The 27,560-nt window shown below is 43.3% G+C and overlaps 1 protein-coding gene across 1 annotated transcript in view; it reads right to left on the reverse strand.

Annotated features, from left to right (window-relative positions):
• Nucleotides 1-27,560, reverse strand: part of TCF7L2 (transcription factor 7 like 2) — a gene marked incomplete in the record, with an annotated part of 292,196 nt that overhangs the window by 123,988 nt on the left and 140,648 nt on the right. Inside the window, 1 exon segment of the mRNA XM_073595873.1 lies at nt 13,390-13,491. Coding sequence (XP_073451974.1) covers nt 13,390-13,491 — 102 coding nt within the window.

The following is a 27,560-nucleotide window of genomic DNA, read 5'->3' on the forward strand; positions in this document are numbered from 1 at the left end:
TAACTATGGCTGTCCCAAAACGTGCCTCTTAAGGCTGATAGGGGAACTCAAAATTTCTTCACACGCTGAGGCATTACATTTTTATGCCAGTTGACCCTGGAGAACTAATAGGACTTTAAGGAGACATATATGTTCTCTGTTTTCTCATGCAAAGACAAGCTAATACAACTCAAGATATACCATAAAATATATTACACTCCTGTAAAGATGTCAAGATTAAAGGTTAGGCATTCTCCACTTCACTTCCAATATTGTGGTCAGAAAGCCTGTCCCCATGTACAATCAATTTGGACACAAGTTAATTGTTTACTGAGCAAGGTAATTGTTTAATTGAAAGCACCTACCTAACCACCAATGACCCAAAGCATGCCTTTTGGAGCTGGTAGAGGAACCCTGATTACCTTTACATGCTGAGAAATGACTGAGAAGCATTACGTTTCTGTACCAGTTGGCCCTGGAGGACTAGTAGGACTTTAAGGAGACATATATGTCCTCTGGTATCTCATCCAAAGACAAACTAATACAACTCAAGCTATACCATCAAATATATTACACTCCTCTAAGAATGTAAAGATTAGGCATTCCCCACTTGGCTTTCAAGCTTGTGGTCAGGAAGCAATTTTTGTTCATGCAATTTGGTCCTGTCCCTATGTACAATCGTTCTAGAACCTGCATTGGTTCTACTTAACTGATGCCCTAAAGCGTGCCTCTTTCTGTGGAACATTTCTGTGCCAGTTGACCCTGGAAGACTAGTAGGACTCTAAGGCCTCATGTACAATGCTGCTGGTAAACGGACATTTAGAAGCAGTTGAGCATTTTTTTCAACAGCTCCTCAACTCTCCTCTGTTATCTTATCAGTACATGTACACAGGGTTGTTTAGGGCCCTTTCACACTGGGGCGGGGGCGGCGGCAAAGCTAGAAAGGGTTAAAAACCACCGGAAAGCGACTCTGTAGAGGCGCTTTGCCGGCGGTATAGCCGCGCTGTCCCATTGATTTCAATGGGCAGGAGCGGTGAAGGAGCGGTATACACTCCGCTCCTTCACCACTTCCGAAGATGCTGCTAGCAGGACTTTTTTTCCCGTCCTGCCAGCGCACCGCATCAGTGAGAAAGCCCTCGGGGCTTTCACACTGGAGAGACAGCAGTGGCTGTTTCGGGTCGGTTTGCAGGCGCTATTATTAGCGCAATAGCGCCTGCAAACCGCCCCAGTGTGAAAGGGCCCTTATAGTCGTTTCTAGGCAGTTGAGTTTAGAGGCCTTTTTTGGAAAGCAGAAAAATGAGTTCAGACGCCAGGTTTAGAGGCATTTCAAGCACCAAATGTATCTAAACGTGGCGAAATGCAGTAACTCGTGTTTAGCCGCGTTTCATTTACAGGCATTTTTCATTTTTGGCTATTTTAAATAAAAAAATTTTTTTTCAAACACTTCTAAACACAAATGTGGCAAAATGTGCTAAACGCGGCATTTAAACATGGCAAAACTGACGTTTTAAACGTGGGTTATCTGTCAAGTTAAACGTTCAGGAGAAGTTGTAAAAACTTCCCGTGTACATTAAGCCTTAGAGGAGTGTAATATATTTGATGGTATAGCTTGAGTTGTATTAGTTTGTCTTTGGATGAGATACCAGAGGACATGTATGTCTCCTTATGTAAAGATTAGGGATTCCCCACACTTCTGGTCAGGAAGCAAATTTTTTTCATGGAATTTGATCCCCATGTACAATTGCCCTGGAACCTGCATTGGGCCTACCTAACCAATGCCCCGTTGCGTGCCTCTTGGGGCTGGCCGAGGAACTCCAAATTCCTTCACATTCTTAGAAATTACTGAGAAGCATTACATTTCTATACCAGTTGATAGTGGAGGTCTGGGATGACTTTAGGAGACATACATGTCCTTTGTTATCTCAGCCAAAGACAAACTAATACAACTCAAGCTATATCATTAAATATATTACACTCCATGAGGATGTATAGATTAATGATTAGACATTCTATACTTGGTTTCCAAGCTTGTGGTCAGGGTGCAAACTTTTTCATGTAATCTGGTCCTGTCCCCAAGTATAATCGTTTTGGACGCAAGTAAATTGTTTCACTGAAACTACATTGGGCCTACCTAACCTCTGATTCCCCAAAGCATGCCTCTTGGGGCTGGAAGAGGAATTCCAACTTCCTTCACAGAATAAGAATTTTTTGAGAGCATTATATTTTCTATGGCAAAAACAACTGTTCTACCTACCTAGAAAGGGTCCTCCCCACTTTGCTAATGGAGTGGAAAAAAATCATATTAACTCTGACCCTATATCAAATACATAGTCTAACAGGAGCTCTCTGCAGAGGTTCAAAAAAATATGAGGTCTGTGGTCTCAGTCCCTATACACATCATCCGCTTCAGTTCTAATGTTACAAGTATTTCTAGGTGTACCGTACACTCCAACCACAATGGTTACTGGCATTGTTTTGTATTTTTCAATAAAGGATATAAGTCTACAGTTTTTTTTTTCTTTTATAGTTTAGTTTAAGATACACTGTTGCTTTCATAGGATTGTCACAACGTATGTAACAACATGAATCTGTTATTTGTACAAATGCAATTTTAATTTCCTTAAAAAATATTGTCTTCTATGCAGCTAATTTTGTCGACAAACATTTTCGTCGACTAAATTAATTCTATTTTAGTCGACTAAAACTAAAATGGCATTTTGGTCAAAAGAGTATGACTAAAACAAAACTGAAATTTGATGTCAAAATTAACACTGGCCTGTAGTACATATTCAAACCTTAATACCATAAATAATAACATATTCAATTTTTCACTCCAGCAGTATATAAAGAGTTTGAAAATTGGAGAGAAATGCTTAAATAATGCATTACAATTTACCTACAACCATTAGATTTTAGATGACTAAAATTATTTTAGTCGACTAAAATGTACTGGGAATTTTAGTTGACTAAAAATGTAGTACATTTTAGTCGACTAAAATGTACTTGAGTTAGTCGACTAAATACATCTAAAACTAAAACAGAATACTGCAGAATACTAAAATGGGACTAAAACTAAAATGCCATTTTAGTCAAAAGACTAAAACTAAATCGAAATTTGCTGCCAAAATTAACATTGCTTCTATGATGCCGAAGACTCTGAATAAAGCACAGCCAAAGATGCTACATATTGTCTTTTTTCAGGCACAAAGAGCATAGAGGGAAAACTGATTCCTAATCCCTCCACAGCACATGCAATAATTACAATCCACCACTGACCCCTGTGGCCCGTACCTCCTAACAACCAGAAGCCTCTTCCCGCACAGACCAGCCATCTCTCACTATTCTTTCCCTTTGCTGCAGGCCGCTCAGTAATTAGAGTGCCTTATTGCAATTATTTCTTATGTCAGAAGCCTAAAACGATAAAAATGCCAGGGGTAGATCAGAGAAGCCTTCAAAAAGCCCAGCTCCTCCGGGGGAGCAGGTTCTAGTGTTTGCAGAGCGCTTGTCTTAGGCATAATTTTAATGATGGTGTTGGTCTTCTTGGTCCGGGGCCCCTGAAGCTGGTCATTAAAAAGGCAGGAAATGCCCTCCCCGACAGTCATTACCACTTAATTATGGATTTTGTTTGTGGCGAAGGCCATTGCCTTTATGGGAAAATTTCTAAGCAAGAAGCTGCTTGTGTTCATTCAGGTTCAGCATCCGATCACCTGCTGTGGGAATATGCGGCCAGCAACCCATTTGCATTAGAATAGGGTCACTCCTTGCTCTGTCTGCCTCCCATGTATTAACCACTTGGCAGTCAGAGAAGACTCCAGAGGAATGCAGCTGTATGGCCCCTCAACACAAGAGGGTAACATTTAACCCTTCAGTCCAGCAAGTTCACCCAATTCTAAAACCATATTGGCTTTTCTTGATATGAAGATTAAGATCTAAGTCTCCCTATGACCACAGAGTAAAGTTTAACCCCCTTATTAAATTTACCAAACTCTATGACTACTACTACTAAGTTTTTTTTTTTTGGCTGCAGAGATTCAGACACGTCATGACAAGAGGGTCAAGTATACCCTTCGTTTTTAGCAGGTCCACCAAGCTCAATGACCAGAGTTATTTTTTTGTGTGGAGATTTAGATTTGTGTCTCTACATGGAAAAAGGGTCACAGTTAATCTCTCGTTCTTGGTAGGTCCACCCAAATCCATAATCAGTACAGTTTTTGGAGATGTAGACCTGAGTCTGTGTGACAAGCCAGTCACGTTAACCCAGCACCAGATCAGTTTTTTGGAGTGCCAAGACTCAAACCTACTGTATGTAACAAGAGGGTCAAATGTAACCTCTATTCCATGGCAGGTTCACTGAACTCAATGACCAGAGCTGTTTTTTGGTGCGGGGAGACCCAAGTCTCTGCATAACAGGAGGATTAAGTTCAACCTCTAGTTCCTGACAGGTCCACCCAACTTCATATCCAAACCAGGCTTTGAGTTCTTATATTTAGACCCAAAATTGGTCTTGAAAATTGATAACGTTAAGCCTGGCAGGACGTTACCAAGCATGAGACACTATCCTGGAATGTCTTTTTGTTTAATAGTTTTTAATTTTGGTTTGTATGTCTGTGAACCTATTCTACTATTACTAAAACAACTTCTGAACTTTGTGGGGTTTTTTTGGGCGTTGCTGTGTAATACATTTTAAGCCAGTAAATTCTTTTGCGGATTATGAACCTTTATCTGTTCTTGAAGATTAATCTGAAGTTTTATCTTTTTTTTTTTCAATCTCATCTAAACTTAGTTTTTTTCCAGGGTAGATACTTTTCTTCTTTTTGTTACATGAAAACATAATGGCCCAAATATAAAAAAAAATATTTCACAATCAATACCACAGCCTATTTATGTTTTAAAAATGAAGCAAACTTCTCTTTTTCAGAGATTAAAATGACATGATAGGAGGGTGACAGAGATAAGAGATGAATTTCATTACAAAGAACTACTAACCCCACTCTAACCCCACTCAAACCCATTGTCACAGGACTTACATAACCACAAAATGGCTTTTGACCAATCCTTAATTACTTCAGCTGTCTAATGCCACCAGGATCATGTGGACACTTGGAAGCGCATGGCCATACACTAGTAGATTTGCAAACTAACGCTCATATGAAAAATCTTGTCAGTACATTCAATAATGCCACAACCAGTGACTTGGCGTTGACATTGTTCAAAATTACTTTAAAATTGTGTTTGCTTCTAACATTCAAATTTGACATGAATGTAACTCCTTGGGCGAAAGTGACGTACCTTGTTAGCATTTTTTCATGAAAATGTTTTCATCCTTCTTTGAATTTTATCATCACTATGGCTGAAAATGAACATGGATGTGACCCCACAAACCCTTAAAAAATTTAACAACTATTCCGGAAACAAATATTTTCAAACACAACAAAACTAGAGTATGGCCATCAAGAGCTATGTCTATAGAGGTCAGCAAACTGATTACTTTTCCTCTTGTCATATTTGCTTTTTTCAAGCTTCCAATAAGTTTGATATGGAGAATGAAGCAGTAAAAATTTGACAGATTTAAGGGAAGAAAATTCAAAAAGGAGGTAGCAAATTTGGGGGAAAAAATCTCTCCGGGTTTTTAAATTTTAGCTAACATTTTCGTCTTTGAATAATGCAAATTTACCTTCAATATGGTTTATTTTTACAGAATAAAATGGTAACCGCCCAGTGCTCTTTTACTGATAGACAAAACTGCTACCATGGTCACAGGCCTCAAAAGGTGGTCTAACCTGGAGGCATCATCTGATTTTGTAGGTAAATTTGCCCAAGCATTACATGTGTATTCTATGGAGGTGAGAGGGGGAGCAGAGAAGTTCCGAACTGGGGGTGGAAACACAATAGTAATTGGATGTTTTCAAACCCACCTGAGCCCACCCCCCTTCCCATCCAAAGTGGTCAACCAATGGCTGCCTGCTGCACCATAAGCATAACATTTTAGTCCAAGATCAGGCTGTAATTGTCTATGGCCAGGTACAGACAAGCCCTTCATTTTGGGTTGAAGGCTTGTGATAATCAGACTTATCAAAACATTTTGGATCCACTTAAATGTATGTAGATCTATTACATGTCCATATTCAAAGAATCCACAAAGGCTAAACAACGGCATCAGAAAGCAAAAGCGTAAAACAAGGGTTTCTATCCCGAGAACAACATAGGATACCTTGACATACTATTATGCCAAGCAATAGGAAGCAGAGCGGTTATCGTGGCTTTTTTCAATTAAATGTGCATTAAACTTCAGCCCCTCCGTGACACACCTGTCCAGTTATTAATGATTAGCCACAGCAAACACTTACAGATCCCAGATTATTACATTCCAATCAAAGAGAAAGGAATGACCAGAGGAGGATGCTAATTAGGTGCGTCCGCCGGCATGAAAGCGGCTTTAGAAAGGGGTCGTGGGTGGTTACGGCGATACTTTGATACATGGGTGGAATTCCGGTTCTTCTGAAACTCTTTAATAGACTTTAAGGGGAAATAGGAAAAAAAAAATGTCCGTACAATATGTTCACTTTCAGTAATGCCACTGTGGCGTAAAGCTGGGGTGGTCTGTTGTCGCTAGAACAAACCGATTTGATTTGCTCAGCATGTTTCTGTGCAAATGGCGTACATTTCTTCAGAATTAAAATGAAGCGTAATGCAGCGTAAAATTTGAAAGTAGAGGTTTTTGGTCAGTTTTAGTTTTCATTTTTTTTTTTTTTTTTTTACAGATCTATACACTCATGTTTTATATACATTATTTTATTTTATGAAGACTGCCTGTGTATTTGGCTGCCTATTCAGGCTAACCTAGAACCTTCAGACTTTCCTAGGAGGAAGGAGGAGGGGGGATTGTCACTCCTCTGAATCAATCGGATCAATGCATGTAATTCGATTCCTGCTTTTCAGCTTTATTCACAACATGGGCTATTCACAATATCATTCGACACTGGCCTCTATTAGCCTGCGGCTTGCCAACTGCTCTCTGCAAGTGCTATAAAATATTCACATGCCATATTTCACATATATGTCTCAAAAAAATGAAAGATTTTTTTAACTTTTTTTTACCCTAAACGTAAATACATAGAAAAAAAACACATAGACGTGGTGACATCATGATTGTTCTGAACATCAAAAAAAGCAAAATCACTATTGGTATCAGACTAACACATAAGAGAACATGAATAGCCAGGGGTGAGCAATCTAAGAAGCCAATCTGTTCAACAGAGGATTCAACAAACACAGGCTATGCAACAACAGAACAGCATCAGAAAAAGATGGTTCCAGTTGTAACTATTAAAGCACCCACCTCCTGAGAATTGTCTGGCCAGGTTTAATAATAAAATTCCCAGTCTTTGCATTTAGAAAACATTGCCACTACATAACTATATCGGCACCATGATAGATGCCGTGTACAATGGAATGATGAACACTAGTCCTCAGTGCAAAGTGTTACAGGCTCGACCCAAGGTGCCATGAGGTTCTGTTCCCGAGAACTGAACACTGCATAGCTGAACTTTCACACCTTACAAATATTTACCATTTAATGAACTAATACTAATACTAATGATACAACTTAAAAATATTTATAGATGAAAAGAGGTTAGCATACAACATGGCCGAAACTCCTCTGCTCATTGAATATTAAAACTGGTAAAAACTTCCCAAAAATACCAACACCCCAGTCCTCAGATGAAAGGAGAAAAAGCTGCTCACCCTAAAAGCCAAGGTTACGTTTATTGAAGCAAATCGACGCACAGACAAGTCTACCCAATGCAACGTGTTTCACTCCTAACTGGAGCTTAGCTCTTCTTATAAAAACATAACCTTGGCTTTTACAGTGATCATCTTTTCCCCCTTTCCTCTAAGGACTGAGGTGTTGGGTGCTGAGCAGTTCACGACCATGGGAGGATTACTCCCAATGTCCGATGGCTGGAGAAGAAGGTGACACCTGTAGAGCAGGGGTCTCCAAACTTTCTAAGCAACGGGTCAGTTTACTGTTCTTCAGGCTTTTTTTTGGGGGGGGGGGGGGGGGCAGACTGTGGTCAGTGGGAACAGAATCCCCGGAATCTGTGCTCCATCATTTGTTTCAATGGGAGGAATAGTGCCCCATTGATGAGTATTAGTAGGGGAAATGGTTCCCTATCATTGGTGTCACTTGGTATAATAGTGCCCCAAGGGCCACATAAAGGCAAGCAAAGGGCTACATCAAGCCCCCAGGCCTCAGTTTGAAGACCACTGCTGAGGAAATTTACTCTCTTTTCCACAAAATACTAAGTAATGTATCATTGTAAGGAAGGTTTGACCAGTTTGTTGGGGAGAAACTTGAGTGGCCTGCACTAAGCTCCAACCTCAGCCCTACTGAACACCTTTGGGATTACATAAATTGTGATCCAGGTTTTCTCATACAACATCAGTATCTGACTTTATAAATGGGCATACATTCCCACAGATACACTCCTGTGGAATTTCTTCCCAGAAATGTGGAGGCTGTTAGAGTCACAAAGAGGGACAACTTCATAATAATGGTTGTGGTTTTGGAATGGGTTGTCGAACAAGGTTTGATGGTCAGGTGTTCACAAATGTTTGGCAATATTGCATATACTAACTTTATATAATAAATATCATTTAAATGCTCCACTATATAATATGTAAAGTTTCAGTTCCATTCACTCAAACACAAAACTGACTCATTTAAAGATGGCTTGAAAAATGCAGTAATGAGATTTTCAGCTTACAGGAATACAAGATGGTGCTACAGACAGTTGCCCTCTAACAGAAAAAAAAACCAAAGGACTTAATGCAGCTAGCTAGTGTGGAGGCCAATATAATATCATTGTTGCTAGCATTCAATCAATCAGATTTTGTCTTTTGTTAGTTTAGAGCAGGAAGAACAATTAAATATTGTTTCCAGTTGGACGCTATGGGTCACAATTGGTATTATCTGCAATGGCAACTTGTAAGCCTACCCCTACCTGGCTGGATGCTGCAGGAGACCTGGAGGGTATGGGGCTATTTGGAAAATAAGTGACCTGTCCTGCAGAAGCAAGGACACTCAGTAAATAAAAGCACAGTATTCCGTGATGGTGATGGTAATTAGAAGTGGTTAGTCACAATTAGCTGGACGTGTTATGTAATGTTAAAAATGTTTTGTAGCTTATCCAAGCCACTTCTTCAGTTCCGAGTATTAAGCACATACCCCAACTTTACAACAGGTAGCACAATTTACAATGGAATTTGTAGAGGTTGATTGTCCAAGAACAAGATGGACAGGTACATAATTCCATCCTTGGTGTCTGGGAGTCTGCATAGGTGTTAATCATTTGAATTACATGGATAACGGTGTCAACTGTTGTCAAAACATTGGGGAAGAGATGGTAAATCAGCAAAATATGTGATTCGAAAGAGGTGTGTGTGCTACTTGTGTGGGTATAAATGTTGAGGTATCTTCCTGACACTCATTAGAGCTCAAGAATTGTCTTCAACCCTACAAAACAAGTTCAGTTGAATGTAACCAACTACTATTAGCTATAGAATGACCTGCATAAATGAGAAACTTCACAGACGCGGTAATAATAGCTTTCTACATAGTGAACTTTGTTATTAATTCATTCCTACAATTCCTCCAAATACCTAGTACAATTATAACATGCTTTCAGTTAAACGGCCAACATGATGATGGCATCATCATTACAGAAGGTCTTCCAATTGATGTGGCAAATATATCCACATTCCAACAGTACAAAAAACACACAAAGTTCTTCTACAAACTTCCACAGAATTTTGAAATACATTGTTACACTCATTGTTACTCTCCAAAGAAATCCAACTTTTGTTACAAACTGTGTTATCATCCTTTATATACAAAGCCTACCAAAAGATAAAACCCTTCACATAAAATGGGGAAGGAAGTTTTAGTTGTAATGCTTTTAAAATCCCATGTGAGTTTTCTGTGTGATCCCCACTCTTCTGTCTTGAAATACAAAACAGTTTGATCTATCTGGGTCTTATTCATATAATTTTCTAGTGTTGACATTTTTTTATTTTTCCAGGTGTTCCGCATGCATTTCCCAAGTGCACTTCAAGTGCTCACGCAAAGAAGCATTCAGGAATCCTTTTGGGTGCCCTTAATATGCTTTATGACGTTGAGCTGGGGTAATAAATTTCAAATACATTTATTAAATACCCCAAGACACCTACAAAAATGCTTACCATATATCAAATACTCTCATTAACTCAATTAAGGGCATTTGTTGACAAGTAGTCTTTGTCAGCTGCGGGTGCCCTGGAGTGTCTAACTGATAAGACCTACTATGGAGACGCTACCTACTAGAGAGACTCAACCTACTAGGGAGACTCAAGCTACTAGAGACACTCAAACTACTAGGGACACTCAAGCTACTAGGGAATCTCTACCTACCAGGGAGACTCTACCTACCAGGGAGACTCTACCAACTCGTGACTCAACCTACTAGGAAGACTCTACCAACTATGGAGACTCAACCTACTATGGAGGCTCTACCTAACAGGGAGACTCAACTAACTTGTGACTCAACCTACTAGGAAGACTCTACCAACTATGTAGACTCAACCTACTATGGAGACTCAACCTACTATGGAGGCTCTACCTAACAGGGAGACTCAACTAACTTGTGACTCAACCTACTAGGAAGACTCTACCAACTCAGCCTACTATGGAGACTTTACCTACTAGGGAAGCTCTACCTACTAGGGTGACTCTACCTATTAAGGAGACTCTACTTACCAGGGAGACACTACCTACTAAGAAGATTCTACCTACTAGGGAGACTCTACCTACTAGGGTGACTACTTACTAGTGTGACTCTATCTACTAGTAAGACTGTTTTTACTTGGAAGACTATCTACTAGGGAGACTTTAGCTAATAGTGTAACTATACCTACTAGAGCTGCACAATTAATCGTCAAGAATCGTTATCACGATCTTGACTAAAGCGTTTCCCGATTCTTTATATGCAAAGAATTCTCTCTGCTCTTCTGAAGCCACAGCCTTCAAAAGAAAGGAAGGAAAAAACCGGGCAGTCTGCCAAGAATCAAAACATTCTTTATCAGTTGAACTTAAGTCTAAACATTGTAACAATTTGTCAATGGAATAGACTTTGTGTGTAAGTGAAAAAAGTTTAACAACTTAAACACTAAACCATTTTCTGACACTTGTTGGTTTCAAGTTGAAATCATTTTTTTTTTGCTAGAAAATTACTTAGAACCCCCAAACATTATATATATTTTTTAGTAGACACCCTAGAGAATAAAATGGTGGTTGTTGCAATATTTTATGTTACACTGTATTTGCGCAGCGGTCTTTCAAATGCAATTTTTTTTTTGGAAAAAATGACTTTACTGAATTTAAAAAAAAAAAACAGTAAAGTTAGCCCATTTTTGTTTTTGTATAATGTGAAAGATTTTACGTTGCAAGAATCGTGATCTTTTTATTCTAAGCAAAAAAAATAGTGATTCTCATTTTGGCCAGAATCGTGCAGCTCTAATACCTACTTGTGTGATTCTACCAACTAATGAACCCTGTTAGTGCAACTCTAATTTCTAGTGCGATGCCACTTAAATGCCTTCACTAGATGCTAGTGAATACTGACCAAGTGCTGAGAACATAGGTGTGCGCAGCCTATTGCATTAGGGTGTGCACCTCAAAGCTCCAACCCATATGCATTTGACATTTTTACCAGCCTCTTCCCCGCTCTCCCTCCTTAAACAAAGGGAGGAAGGAGGAGCAAGGGAGGACATGGGAGACCCAGGCAACAGAAGGAAGAGGAACAGGGAAATGAGGGGTGGTGGGGGTGGCATATATTAGTACCGATATTTTCCTCCTGTGGCAGCTGAATGTTGACAAAAGGGAGGGGAGAAGCCTACTTTCAGCTGCTGCAGGAGGAAAATACAGATCGGTTCCACTAAATTCCACCCACGCCACCTCTCCTGTCCAGGTTCTGAGGGTCGGCAAGGAAGGGTTGTGGTGTACCTTTCACCTGCCCACCATTGACAGGTTGCCAACCCCAGGATTAGGGTGTGCCCAAGCACACCTGCACACCCCTTGCGCACGCCTATGGCTGAGAATTAATACACATTTCACAGTGCTGCTAGCCATGGGCTAATGTCCATTTATGACTAACCTTTCATTGTTAGATAAAAAAATTTTAATGAAATATCTTGAGAACAGAAACAGTTCGTGTGTTATTAAAAAAAATATTTATCCACTGCATGGAATACACATGTGGTCATAAATATGATACAATAGGACTGAAAACAACATGTGACCGATTCTGTCACCCTTTCTGATTAACCAATCATAGGTTGAGCTCTGCAGGGGAAGGACTGCAAACCTGGGGAGAAGGGGGCAAACACAACCATGTGGCTCTTTCGCGGTTCATGTTCCATCATTAGCTTCTTTTGGTGTTCTCAACATCTCGCCACATTACTTTTTACAGCCTTAAAGGAAGTCAGTAGTGAAAGTCTTCCCTCTGTTGAGGTGCTAGGAGTGCAGGTCTGAACAAGCAGCAAGCATTTAATGACCACTGATGGTGCACCAATAGCCAAACCAGCCCGTGCTGTTGCTATAGGGCCTGCGGTAGGAAGGGAACCCCATTTGGGGAGTTGTTTAGGGCAACTAGACTGTGAAGTTTCCAGTATAGAAGGGCTGACGTCAGGATGGTAGCTAGTAATAGATCCCCATCTGTGGAGTATAAAGCATTTTCTTGGGAATAGCAGTTTCGATTTGTTGCCCAGTAAACGTCTACAGACTGAAATGAACCCTGCGTGCCCAATGACGTCACAAATCCTAAAGTGTCTGCTCTGCTAAAACTTTATAGTATGTCTGATATTAATATAGTTATTATTGGTATTGCTACTACAGCATAACTTTATTCCAAAGCACTGCTCCATAGTAGTGGACTGACTCCTGCTGCCTGTCCTTGATTCAGGCATACTTTATGTTAAGATCAATGATGTGTATTGTCATAGTTGACACTGCCAATGAGAGAGAGAGATTAGGCCAGAGGGGGGCCCATTCAAATTTTGCCCCATGATTCATTTTTTAGGTCATTGATGCCTACAATGTATAACTGACTGTGGGTCCCAGTCTGATCAAGGTCTGAAAGGTGCAGTACTGCCACTCAGGGCCACCAGCCCAACATATCTCATTAGCACTGGCCCGGGGGGCAACTGTTAGGGTCATTCTGCTCCCCCAACCCAGTCCTCCCCCGCCAATCAGAAAACAAAATCACAATCTGCAACATAAATGAGACCCAACCCCTGAGAACTGTCTCCCCTGAGCAATCCTAAGTAAGAAACAAAATGCAGTGTTCACAAATGTTTTTACCGGAAATTACTTACAACAATGTGGCCCGGAGACGGAGACCTGGCATCCTTCATCGCTTGCCGACTCTGTAAACCCCCTGCCTGAACGTCCAATAGGGGCCACTTCATCTGCAGGTACTGAAGCGGCAGCAAAAAAGGGAAGAAGAAAAAAAGAAGAGAACGATTATTGTTTCAGAAATGGAGCGCACATATGTCACTGATAAAAAAATATATATATATCTAGTTCTTTAAGCTGACCATACACTCTGCAATCTCATTGACAAATGTACTTTAGATCTATGAAGTGCAGGGGCCTGACTAACTGGATACAAATGAAATGGGTTGTTTAGGTGCATCTTCCTATTATGTAGTTTTTGTAAATCAATAGGAGATTGTACAGAGATTGTTCAATCAAATTGAAAAGTGGATGGTTGGCTTCAGAAAGAGATAAAAAAAAAAAAATGCAGGATGTGGGATTTGAGTATGGGGGCCCAGACGCTGACACTCACGCACAATGCATACTTTTACATATTAACCTATAGGTCAGTGGAAATCAGTCAAGCAAGGTTCCAAGTCAAAGCCTGGTCCTAAAGGGTCACTCCATAACCTTAATAAAAATGATTGGAAAAGAAAAAAAAATGCCACCCCATTGCACCTTGCCAACTGAGATGTGTTGTAGCACAGAGCAAGGCCGTACTATGCCAGAAACACTATGTGCACCCAGTTTGATGCATTCTGATGCATTGGGCAGGCCATTTAAATGAATGAGCAGCCTTAACACAATTAATAATACATATGCGCTAATACACACCCCCCGCACCATAATCCCCCCTCCTCCAAGAGTACTGCCCTCAACCCGATGGCACACCTTTGGGATGAATTACAGCGCAGACTGTGAGCCAGGCCTTCTTGTCCAACATCAGTGCCTGACCTCACAAACGCGCTTCTGGAAGAATGGTCAAACACTCCCATAGAGTTGAAGCTGTTATAACTGCAAAGGGTGGGCCAACTTAATATTGAAGCCTACAGGCTAAGACTGGGATGCTATTAAAGTTCATGTGCGTGTAAAGGCAGGCGTCCTAATACTTTTGACAATATTGTGCATGTTTATCTAGCTTGAGCACTGCGATTTTAATCTCCAGGCCGACCATGTAGCTCACTTGAGCAGTGGAGGCGCACAGACGTCTAAGGGGCCGGGAACGCATCCACCCCCCCATTAGAACATACAGGCAGTAGTTTATAATTCCTACTCCGCATAAAAGCTTCATTGTCTCCTCGATCCAATCTCCACAGGCTACCTGAACCGCAGCTTTTACGAGTCTGCATTTCAGCGATGTGAGTCTACAACATGCATAATTTTCAATTACATTAAAACGGAGCAGGAGATCGCTGCCTATATAACGTTACGGGCTGGCGGATATGAGGCTCAGCTCGACTGCCGTGAGGGCTAAATGAATCCAGATGCCTCAGAGAAGTCTATAACTTTCTGTGGAGGCAAACGTCAGGAGTGTTTCACTCTCCTGGAATCTCCAGGCTGGGTCACGTGAGAAGCATTATCTGCCATGCACACCACTGGGATGTGGAGAATCCACCCATTACAAGTTACTACAAAATCCTCCCTGTTTCCAAAAATGGACATTCTAAGGCCAACACAAAACTTGACTTTTGAGCTTCAGAGTGTTGCCGACATTTCGAATCTCATGCTTGATTGGCAAAATAGTGAAATATTTCCATTAAATTCCCAGCTTGGCAAAACTGCAATGGCCATTGCAAAGTTGCCCACCATCATTTATGTGATGCCTTTGGGGTGGCCTCATGAAAGAGACTGGCGTCACAATACAGCATGGACATCCTGCCACCTTATTCTTGTTAATGTCCTTCCTAGTGGATTCTTCATAATGTACAATAAACGAGAATATATTTTGGGTGGTCTTGTAGGAGGGGTCGGCGCCTCAATCTACAGTGACAGCATCTCACCAACTCATTCACAGTACTGCCCTCCCAAGTGGATACTCCATAACGTACAGTAACCAAAAGTGGTGCCTTTGGGGGAGCTTTGCAGAAGGGGTCGGTCCCACAATCTACAATGACAACATCCCACCATTGCATTTCCAGTGTTGCCATCCCCAGTGGATTCTTCATAATGCACAATAAGAGCAGTACCTTTGGGGTGGCTGGCAGGAGGAGGTAAAACCACAGTCTACAGCATGGACGTTATGCTACCTTTTTCCCGGAGCTGCCCTTCCTACTAGATTCTCCAAAATAGATAATGAACAAGAGTAGCGTCTTTGGTATGGCCTCGTGGGTGGGCTGATGTCACAATCTACACCAAGGAAAATCCTTCCATTGAATTTCTAGAGAAATATAGGAAGCCAGGACATCCAATTCCCTATTACCCTCCCATAAGATCTGTTATGGGCGATATTGACCTCTAAAACAGAATCTATTTGACTAACTGTGAACAAGAAGATGCTGAGTGGGCACCAATGAAAAACTGAACTTAAAACAAATGTTCACCAAACATGTGCTGCCACTTTTTAATGTCCAAGCTGCACAGGAGAACGTGCCTTATCCCAGAAGGTTCATAAATCGGCAAATGTTGTTCCATCCATTGTAACTGGTAAGATACCTCTCAGTCTCAATTTTAAACAGTCAACTTACAAATATTTTTCTAAGTGTTTGTCATCACTATAATCTAGAACAGTGGTCTCCAAACTGCAGCCAGGGGGCCAAAAGCAGCCCTTCACTTTCTTTTATCTGGCCCTTGGGGCACTATTCTACTCATTGACACCAACAAAGGGGCACAATTCTTCCCAATGGCACCAACAATGGGGTGCAATTCCTCCCACTGTCACCAAAGATGGGGCACAATTCTTCCACCTCACACCACAGATGGGGCACAATTCTTCCCACTAACCACAGATGGGGCACAATCCCTCCCACTGTCACCAAAGATGGGGCACAATTCTTCCACCTCACACCACAGATGGGGCACAATTCTTCCCACTAACCACAGATGGGGCACAATTGCTCCCACTGTCAGCAAAGATGGGGCACAATTCTTCCCACTGATGCCACTTATGGGCACAATTCTTCCCACTGACACCACAGATGGAGCACAATTCTTCCTACTGACACCACAGATGGGGCACAATTGCTCCCACTGTCAGCAAAGATGGAGCACAATTCCTCCCAATGACACCAAAGATGGGACCAATTCCTCCCACTGTCAGCAAAGTTGGGGAACAATTCTTCTCACTGACACCACGGATGGGGCATTGTTTGCTCCCAGTTATGCCGGGACATTTGAGGCTGTGGAAGAAAGGAAGAATCAGAAAAGACAGGTTAAAACAGCCTTCTCTAGCAATGCAAACCAAACTGAGCATGTGTATAGTGCCCCCAAGGCTCTGTGCTATCAGGGGATGGATTGGGGATAGTGGAAGAAGGGGAGGATCAGAGAAGACAGGATCAAACAGCCTTTTTACACAATGCGTAGAATTAACCCCTTAGGTTCCACAATGAGTATAACAAGCATGCTTTACTGCATATACAGACTTAGTAGCCTGAGTAACACATTAACCTCCCTGGCGGCATTCTCGAGTGTGGCTCGGGGTGAATTTTCAGTACCAAAAGCAGTAACCCCGAGCCACTTAGGATCGCATTGCAGGATCCAGGCAAAGTTACTTACCTTGTCCCCAGGATCCTGCGATGTCCTCCCGCTGTGCATGCGGGCCGTGTCCTCCACTCGATCTATCACAGTGCCGAGCTCCGTTCCCTGCGAGCGTTGCGATGGAAGGGGACGGAGAACGGCGCCAAATTCAAAAAGTTAAAAACACATAATACAAACAGTACAGTGTAATCTTACAGATTACATTACTGTATCAAATTATTTCACACCCCTTTTGCCCCCCAGTGCTTTGTCCAGTGCCCTGCATGCAGTTTTTTTATTATATATACTGTTCTTTCTGCCTGGAGATTGTCCATAGCAACCAAAAAGTGTCCCTTTACGTCAAAAGTGGTTTTAGACCAGCTAGAAAACAGCGATAGTAAATTAGAATCACTCGTGGATTGAGCGATAGTGATTTGTGGGGAAAGTTGTCATCAAACACTGAAAGTAATGACAGCGACAATTCTGCAACTGAGCAAATTTCAGTGTTTTTAAATGGATTACATTATTGAATAAATGTTATTATTATTATTTGTTATAATTATTTATAGTTATTTATTATATTATAATTTATGATTCCGTGTTTCAAACTTTATCATTCCCGGAATATCTACTAAACTCTTGTTTTTGACAGATTTAAGTGTGTTATTCCTAAGAACTACAGGCCTACAATATAAAAACGCCAAATTTCCATGCAAAACAATTGTACCGCTTTGAGCATCAAAAATGTGACATAATCATACTACCAGGGAGGTTAAGTAGGCATGGCCCGCTGTTGTTACCATCAGAAGACCCACCCTGAGAAAAGCCATGCAACCATGTAGACATGAAATGGAAGCAAACGGGATGCAAAAAAAGGTAACAGTATAGGATAAACCGAGCAGAGCAAACTACATTTAGTTAGGTTGTACAGTAACAAAGTGAAACTAATTCAGAGAGGGGCACACAACACAGAGCATGTTTTTCCTTGCTAGCAACAGTAATAGCAGGTATTTTATAGAGTCAATAGGTATCATAAGGAACAAGGCCTAACCAGCGGTGTCCAGTTTTAGTTTAAAAGTCACTCTATTAAACAGCGGGCACTCCCGCATGTTATTCCTTTCAAATATATCCAGTAGTAATATTTTAACCATTATGAGAATTGCTTTAGCTAATTGCATTCAAAAAGCTTAACATTATAGAAAGAGTCAGAACAATTTATTGCCAATTTTTGTCTCTCCTAACGTGCAAAAATATAAATGAAGCCGTTATCGCAGGCAGAGCAAAGTTCCCTTTCAAACGTGTTCTCCGGTGCTGGAATGTGACAAGCAACATAAAAAAAAAAATCAGGTTGCATTTTGAATGAGTGCAGTTTAAACATGTTATTAAAGGGAGCCAGCTACGGTGCAGCCAGGCTCCCAGCTCCATTGTGCTGAAGAATGCAGATATTTTGGGTGCGGCAAATAAAACACCTTTCTAAGAAAAAAAAAAAAAAACAGAGAAAGGAGCTTTCTCGAAGGATCTCGTTTCAGCTCTTAATTGTTCAGGAACGCCATTTTCTCCGCGCCGCGGCCTGGGCTCCCACACCTATCGCTACCTATACATCCGCCTGGATAATGGAAGCAGATGTTTTTGAGTGGCAGGGGGTGTACCGCTGGTTGATAACGAAGGGAATAAATTAAAGTCATGCGCTCGGTCCCCTCACCGCCCCCGGGGCGCCTCGGCAGAAAACGTGTTTGGAAACAAATGATGACTGACGTGAGGAGCCAGAGGTACGACTTCCAACATGCTGATCAGAAAGGAACATTCCCCATCGAGCCCGCGGGATTGGCAGCAATCAAATGCCCGCCGCGAGCTGTATGAGGAAGAGTTGTTAGCTCTGTGGACCAGTTTCTTGTTTTTTTTTGTGAAGCTCGACAAAATAATACAAACTCTATCGGAGACTTTGCATATTGGCCGGCGGTGACATTTTGTAAAAACAGGCCGAAAATTTGCGTAAATTTTGCACCCAATTTTCAGTGCATATTAGGCTCAATGGCACTAATAACATCCCCTAGGGCAGCCTTTCTTAATTTTTTTACACCAGAGGGACACCTTATCCACTTGTCTACTGGGCACTTTTACCCCCTTCCTGCCCAGGCCAATTTTCAGCTTTCAGCGCTGTCACACTTTGAATGACAATTGCGCGGTCATGCTACACTGTACCTAAATGAAGTTTTTTATCATTTTTTTTTCACACAAATAGAGCTTTCTTTTGGTGGTATTTAATCACCACTGGGCTTTTATTTGTTGCTAAATAAACAAATATAGATCAAAAATTCTGAGAAAAACAAAAAACTTTTTTATAGTTTGTTATCAAACTTTGCAAACAGCTAGTTTTTCTCCTTCACTGATAAAGCTGCATTGATGGCCACTGGTGAGGCACACTGATTAGCATTGATGGGCACTGATAGTCTGCACTAATGGGCACTGATGAGGCGGCACTGGTGGACGCTGATGAGGCTGCACTGATAGGCGGCAATAATGGGCCCCAATGGGCACTGATAGGTGACACTGATTGTAAGCACTGGTGGGCACTGATTGGCAGAACTGGTGGGCTCTGATTGACAGCACTGATGCCAATTTCTGTGTTGATGGGGGAATCGAGCAAATTTCTTTCCTACAACCCGTGGTTGCAGGAAAGAAATTTGCTCTGTATATGACCAGCCTTACAGTGCTGATGGTCAGAACGCCACCATTACAAAAAGCCAAAAAGATAATTGGTGTCACGCTGCTGTCTCTGCTAAGTGGTCCTGGTCCTGCATCAAGCCAGGCGCCACCAAATGGTAACTAATAGGAGAATGTCTGCACTAACGTAAATCACAATGAGAGCCAGACTGCACCAAAAGTAGTGCATGCACTACTGTACAAAACGCACAGCAACCAGATCACATGGCAATACTTTACCATTCGATCCAGTGCAGGCAAACGCACTGCGCTTACGACCTGCATTTGGGGTGTCCTTAAATTAACACTGACACCTGCTGCAGATCGCAAGTGCAATGCACTTTGAATGCGGTATGGGAACTGCGCATTGAATGTAGGTTTCAATCACCGCATTCTGGTGTGAGCGAGCCCCAAAAAAATTGGGCTGGAGTTAGGCTTTAAATTTTCATTTGAAAAAAGTAATACTGAGACATCTGTTTAAAAAGTTTAAAAAGTCACAAAAACTTGCAAGAGTTGATTAAACCCCATCATTTCGGCAGAAAATGGTGTTATCGGCAGAATGCAAATAAGGGAAAAGGTGCCGATAATGGCACAGAAAACGCACCGCGATTTTACCGTGAATTTGCTTCGATTTTGCCATGGTTTGGGGCTGATTTCACCATGATTATTCTGCTTATGTGTTTTTCATAGGTCACGTGACTCAAAAACCACATCAAAACGTAACACAGGTGCGTTATGATGCGTTCTTGTTGCGTTTTCAATGCATTTGAATGGGGAGGTGCGTTTTTTTTTAATTTAAATTAAATTTTAAAAATTTTAACTGACCAAAAATGCATCAAGCTGGATTTTTAACACCACAATGGAAGCGCAACAGACCAGTGTGAAGACATACATAGAATTTAAAGGGATACATTTTTCTTGCGCTTTTCTTGCGTTAAAGGTGCCAATAATGTCCGACAATAAATTCATATTAATTTAAATTATTATAATTTATAATTAAAAAGTCAAATATAACACAATTATATATAAAAATATAAATATTTTTGTAAAAACTGTCAATTTCAGTGCATCCTTCGGCACCAAACTTTCCATTCGGTAAACCTCGAATTGCTATTACTATTGTGTACGTGTGTCTATTGCTATGTTTTATTAAGAGAAGAGACAAAACTCCCAGAAATGTCTGAGCCAGAATCTTTTCCTTTAACATTCTGATCTGCAAATGAAAAGAAGACATATACAGAACAACCACCGCGTCATACCAATAAATTGTCCTAGGAAAATATTACGCAGCGAGGGGCAAGGGCGTGCTGAAAGTTTGTATGTTTAGTTTTGGATATGGAGGAAGTAGCAGGAAAACCAATCGGCGTGTTCAAGCGACTGTGCTGTAGGTGAGAAGACGGCCATCAGGGAGAATTAGGAATCTGAGGAGTCCTACTGGCAATATTCCACCTCCTCAATCAGCACTGCCGGAATCTCAAATTCTTACCGGGTCACTGGAACTTGTAATACGGAACGTGAGAGGTGGAAAGGAAGCCGACCGTGAACGACGTACCCCTGTGCCGCTGCTAGGCGACAGCAAACAAAGCCGGTACAACATACCGAGATGGAGGCCACATACCCATGGCAGGTGGAAAAGGACGGAAAGGGTGGCATGTGCAATAAAATGCGGTAACTAAGCTACCCTCTCGTATCGCATACATACGCTCATCTGCCCGTTAGGATTATTTCCACTTTGTATCCATGATTGCAGAAAGATCATGTCCCCGGTAAACATTCATCCAGCTGCTGTTCACACCGGCTCGGTAATAGATGTTTGACAGCTGTCGTTTATGTTTGAAAATTTTGGGCAAATTTTGAGTAAAACTACGCAACAGAAAAATCTATTGTCGGACTTTCTGTCCGTTTTCTGCCATGTTAATAATCACTACATGAAAAGTCGTCTAGCAGACTTAATGCCGTGTACACACGGGCGGACTTTTCGGCAACAAAGGTCCGACGGTCTTTCTGACGGACTTCCGACGGACTTTCGAACAAACGGACTTGCCTACACACGATCACACCAAAGTACGACGGATTCGTACGTGATGACGTACACCGGACTAAAATAAGGAAGTTGATAGCCAGTAGCCAATAGATGCCCTAGCGCCGGTTTTCTCCCGTCGGACTAGCATATAGACAAGCGGATTTTTCGACCGGACTAAAGTCCGTCGGGAAGATTTGAAACATGTTCCAAATCTAAAGTCCGTCTGATTTTCGACCGAAAAAGTCCGCTGAAGGTCTGATGAAGCCCACACGCGGTCGGATTTTCCAATGGATTCGTCCCGGCGGACCAGTCCGGTTGAAAAGTCCGCCCGTGTCTACACGGCATAAAGCTGACTATGCACCAGCAGAATTTCATTCAAATTTTCACACAAAAATGTAAAAAAATCCAATAATACCTTTATGGACTTGACAAATTTGGAAAGAAAACCCTTAAAATTGTGTTCAATTGCCATGCCAATTTTTCTCAATTCTAGGATTGATTTTTCCCTAACTGGAAACCACATTCAAAGTTCGAATTTCCTTTGTCACTACGGCCAAAAAACAAAATCAGTGATTTGATCCCACTACCTTTCAAAAAAATCAAACCGGAAAAAAGCTAATTTTTTTAAAATGAAATTCTACTGGTTTATGACCAACATGAAGAAGAAGCATCATTATTATTTTTTAATTGTTCTGTTCCCCATGGGATAAAGTATATGAATTGTTATGGGGTCTGACTGAGCGCCCCACCTCACCCCGGCACTGTCCAACAACATAAGCAGCAAAGACACAATAACTTTCTATTGGTAGCTTGTTGCAGGTTCCTGAGCAGTGGCAAGAGGAATGCAGAAGAATGGGAGGCTGACAAGCCCTCTCTGCCTTCCTCTTGCCGTCACTCATCTTGGGAAGGTGTTATGAACCAGCTGTCTCCTTCCTAGCTCACCTAGAAACATAGGACAAAGTGCTGCATGTTCATTGTTCCATGGGGTGTGTCCCCTCTCCCTCTGCATTTTTCTTGCCTTCACTTGGTTTTAGAAAGTGTCCAGAACCCGAGACAAGGGGCTGTAATAAAGTGGCTGTCTCCTTCCTAGCTTTTGTTGTCAGATGGGGAGAGGAGAGGAGAAAGTCTGACCTCATAGCTAGGGCTAGGAAGCACCTAGAAACGTGGGACAAAATTCTACATACTCATTGTCCCATGGGGCCTGTCCTCTCCCTCTGCATTCTTCTTGCCTTCATTTGTTTCAGGAAAGTGCCCAGAACCCAAGACAAGCGGCCGTTATAAAGCAGCTGTCTCCTTCCTAGCTTAGTTGTCAGACGGCCACAAGGGGAGAGGTGGTCGCCCAATCCAACTTCATAGCTAGTGAACAGTGAAATACATTTTAATAATAGTTCTTCCTTAAAGCTGCCTTTGGACAGCTCAAATTTCATCCGATTCCTACTGAAGTGGCCAAAATTTGAGCTGTGGGTGACCCTGTCAGCACCATAGAGTTGATTTAAAAAATTGGCTGCGCTGGCTGAAAATTCTCAGCCAGTGATTGCAGCCAATCAGATGCAGTCACTGTTCGGGTATTCAGACAGCCAGGGGTGCGGTGGCTGTTAAATACAATAGGTGGCAGTGAAGATTCCTCCATCCATGCGGATGGGGAAATGATTGAGGCTCAGATCACATACACTATATTGCTAAAAGTATTGGGACGCCTGTCTTTACACGCACATGAACTTTAATGGCATTCCAGTCTTAATCTGTAAGGTTCGATGTTGAGTTGGCCCACCCGTTGAAGCTGTTATAGCTTCAACACTTCTGGGAAGGCCGTCCACAAGGTTTAGGAGTGTCTATGGGAACATTTGACCATTCTTCCAGAAGCCCATTTGTGAGGTCAGGCACCGATGTCAACGAGAAGGCCTGGCTCGCAGTCTCCACTCTAATTCATCCCAAAGGTGTTCTATCGGGTTGAGGTCAGGACTCTGTGCAGGCCAGTCAAGTTCCTCCACCCCAAACTCGCTCATCCATGTCTTTATGGACCTTGCTTTGTGCACTGGTCCAAATCATTTGGTGGAGAGGGGATTATGGTGTGGGGTTGTTTTTCAGGGGTTGGGCTTGGCCCCTTAGTTCCAGTGAAGGGAACTCTTAAGGCGTCAGCATTACAAGACATTTTGGACAATTTCATGCGCCCAACATTTTGGCAAATTTCTGGGGATGACCCCTTCCTGTTCCAACATGACTGCGCACCAGTGCACAAAGCAAGACATGGATAAGTGAGCTTGGGGTGGAGGAACTTGACTGGCCTGCACCTCAACCCCATAGAACACTTTTGGGGTGAATTAGAGCAGAGACTGTGAGCCAGGCCTTCACGTCCAACGGTGCCTGACTTCACAATGCACCTCTGGAAGAATGGTCAAACATTCCCATAGACACACTCCTAAACCTTGTGGACAGCCTTCCCAGAAGAGTTGAAGCTGTTACAGCTGCAAAGGGTGGGCCAACTCAATATTGAACCCTATGGACTAAGACTTGGATGGTTGAAAACTCTGTTACATCACTTGTACCTACAGGTAAGCCTATAATAAGGCTTGTAAATACTGTGAATATCTCCTAAACTTGCACAGTTTAGAAGATATTCAGAGTGCATGCAGCCAATGACATCATCAGTGCATGTACTCTGAAGGTCCAGCTTACAGTCCCAGACCTTCAAAGTCTGTGTTGGAAATGGCAGCTCCCACGCGCATGCGCGGGACTGACATTATCTTGGCTCTGGCCACTCACATCGCTGGAGCCCAAGAAACACCGGGGAAAGATGTCAGCTGTCTCAGCGGTGTGCGGGCGCCACTAGAAAGGGCTTTGTTCTATGGTAAGTATTTCATAGGCTGCTTTCACACTAGGGCGTTGGGGGCTTCGGTGGTAGTTTTAGCGGCGCTATTTGGCCACTAGCGGGGCGCTTTTAACCCCCTGCTAGTGGCTGAAAAAGGGTTAAAACCAGCGGTGCTTTACCGGCAGTTCAGCGGCGGCAAGCTGCAATGATGCTGCTTGCAGGACTTTTTTTTACCGTCCTGCAAGCGCACCGCTCCAGTGTGAAAGCCCTCGGGCCTCCCAATACTTTTGGCAATATAGTATATATGCGAATTGGATGCGTTTTAACCGCATAACGCGTGAATCGAGTGGCTTTCAATGGAGCCGGTCATAGGTGTGCGCAGCCTATTGCATTAGGGTGTGCACCCCAAAGCTCAAACACACATGTCTTTCTCTGCAGGCCTCAGATGCATAGGGTAATGAATGAATGGGAAGTGCTCTGTGCTGAGTGGCTTCCTGTTCATTCACAAACTGAAGCATAGTAAACACAGTTTACTATGCTTCAGTTGTGATTGAACACAGTGAGTGAGTGCGTTCACTGTGTTCATTTAGAAAATAAGGGTCCCGTAAATGACATATTGACCAGCCCTTTCTTCTGCTCTCCATCCTGAAACATCCCCCGCAGCAGCCGAGGGGAGAGGAGAGAAGAGGAGGGAAGCCAGCAGCACTGCAAGGGGGGGGGGGGGGGGGGCAACATGCGGGGAAGCCTGGGGGCAGTAAGGGGTAGTCGGCACCACACAGAGTAATTAGGGTGTGCCCAGGCACACCTGGCACACCCCCTTGCGCACGCCTATGGAGCCGGTTAACATGTGTGAGGCGGTCAGGGTGCAGTTTTAAAAAGGGTCCTGTGTACTTTTGGATCTGGTTTAGTTGTGATTTCAGGTTAAAATTTACACCTGAACCAGTTAACAGAACTGCATTGGACCGCCGCACTGAAACGGCGGCCGCATATGTGTGAACCCAGCCCAACTCTTGCAGTGTATGGCCAGTACTGGAGGGAATTTTCCTTCTCTTGCTTACACTCGACTGATGACTTATCTGTGCAGAAAAAAGATTGACAAGCCCTGCACTGACCTTCCTGCAGAAGCTCCCCGTCCATAAGGAATGTTGGCAATTTCTTCTGAACAGAAGTCGGAGTCTGAAACTGAATTTACCAAAGTCCTGGCTGCAGCCCATGTAGTACTTTGTTATTTTAGTGATTTGGGAGAAGGGAGGGCATGGTAAGTGTTTGCACACGTCCTTAAGTGTTTTAGAGGCAATTCATAGCTGCTTTTACCATCACCAGCTGTCCTTGTGAAATACAAGATAAATGACTTCCTACAACCCATAAACCTTCACTATCAGGAAAAAAAGAGCTTTATTAGCTACTAGTTAACACATTAATTGACTGCCCACCACAATCAACCTGACAAGCAGTGAGCAGAACCTGAATGTGAACGCCAACCTTGAAACTGAAAAGAAGGCAGATCGAAAAATTAATGCCATCATGTAGGTGTTCAGTCTTGCACAGTTATACCGGCTCCTCTCCTGTATTGAAATGACGTGCTCGGATTTCACTGCACACTGTGAGCTTCTCATAATGTGCATTAGAAGCTGCAGCAAGTCAGAGAAAGCCTTATTTTCTGGCTGGAGGACATCCAGCATCATTTAGCTCTTTTCTCCCCAGACTGTCTTTGGCCTGCCCCTTTTTCCATTTTTACTCAAAGCATTTTCTTTATTTCAATCATGGAGGCTCAGTACCACATGTGGGTAGGGTCGGGACAGGGGGAGGGCAGGAGGAGCGGCTGCCCTGGGCACTGTAGTGCCATGTGAGGTGAAGGCGCCACAAGGTGATTGAGGGGATTTGTGTTGGAAGAGGAAATTTAAAGGGGCGGCACGGGGTAAGAATTGTGTTGGGAGCAGTGTCGGCCGGTGCTGGAGGATTTGGGGGGGGGGGGGGCTCGGCTCACGCTACAGGCGGAGCCCTCCAGCAGGTCACGGCTCCCCTGGTGCTTGGTGCCGTGGCTTCTGTGTTGACCCGCTCTTCAGCCTCCTGTCCTGATTGGCCGGCGCAGGAAGCCGATGGTGAGTAAGGATGAGCTCCGGCGTGTTCGCATGGCGCACGTGCCGAGCCCACCAGGAAGTCGGCACGGCGCAGCGCTAATCACAGGCAGGGAGACATTTCCCGATCTCTGCAGCCGCACATCGGGAAATGTCTCACTGCTTGTGATTAGCGCTGCGCCGTGCCGACTTCCTGGCGGGCTCGGCACGTGCGCCATGCGAACACGCCGGAGCTCATCCCTAATGGTGAGTGTTGATTCGATGGTATCGCAGGGTGGGAGGGTTCGGGTCGCGGAGCAGGACAACATGAAACAGGTCAATTGGGGCCTCGGGCTCTGGTGACGTGCTTGTGAGAGGGTGACGGTGCACAGCACACACATGATGTTTGATTATGCAGACTAGGGGGTCGGATTGTGCAGACTAGGGGGGCGGATTGTGCAGACTAGGGGGGCGGATTGTGCAGACTAGGGGGGCGGATTGTGCAGGCTAGGGGGGCGGATTGTGCAGGCTAGGGGGGCGAATTGTGCAGACTAGGGGGGCGGATTGTGCAGACTAGGGGGGAGGATTGTGCAGGCTAGGGGGGGTGGATTGTGCAGGCTAGGGGGGCGGATTGTGCAGACTAGGGGGGGTGGATTGTGCAGGCTAGGGGGGCGGATTGTGCAGACTAGGGGGGCGGATTGTGCAGACTAGGGGGGCGGATTGTGCAGGCCGGGGGGCGGATTGTGCAGGCCGGGGGGCGGATTGTGCAGGCTAGGGGGGCGGATTGTGCAGACTAGGGGGGCGGATTGTGCAGGCTAGGGGGGCGGATTGTGCAGGCTAGGGGGGCGGATTGTGCAGACTAGGGGGGCGGATTGTGCAGGCTAGGGGGGGTGGATTGTGAAGACTAGGGGGGCGGATTGTGCAGGCTAGGGGGGCGGATTGTGCAGGCTAGGGGGGGGGATTGTG

The sequence above is a fragment of the Aquarana catesbeiana genome, linkage group LG08 (assembly GCF_042186555.1).
Source record: "Aquarana catesbeiana isolate 2022-GZ linkage group LG08, ASM4218655v1, whole genome shotgun sequence".
Classification (NCBI taxonomy): domain Eukaryota; kingdom Metazoa; phylum Chordata; class Amphibia; order Anura; family Ranidae; genus Aquarana; species Aquarana catesbeiana.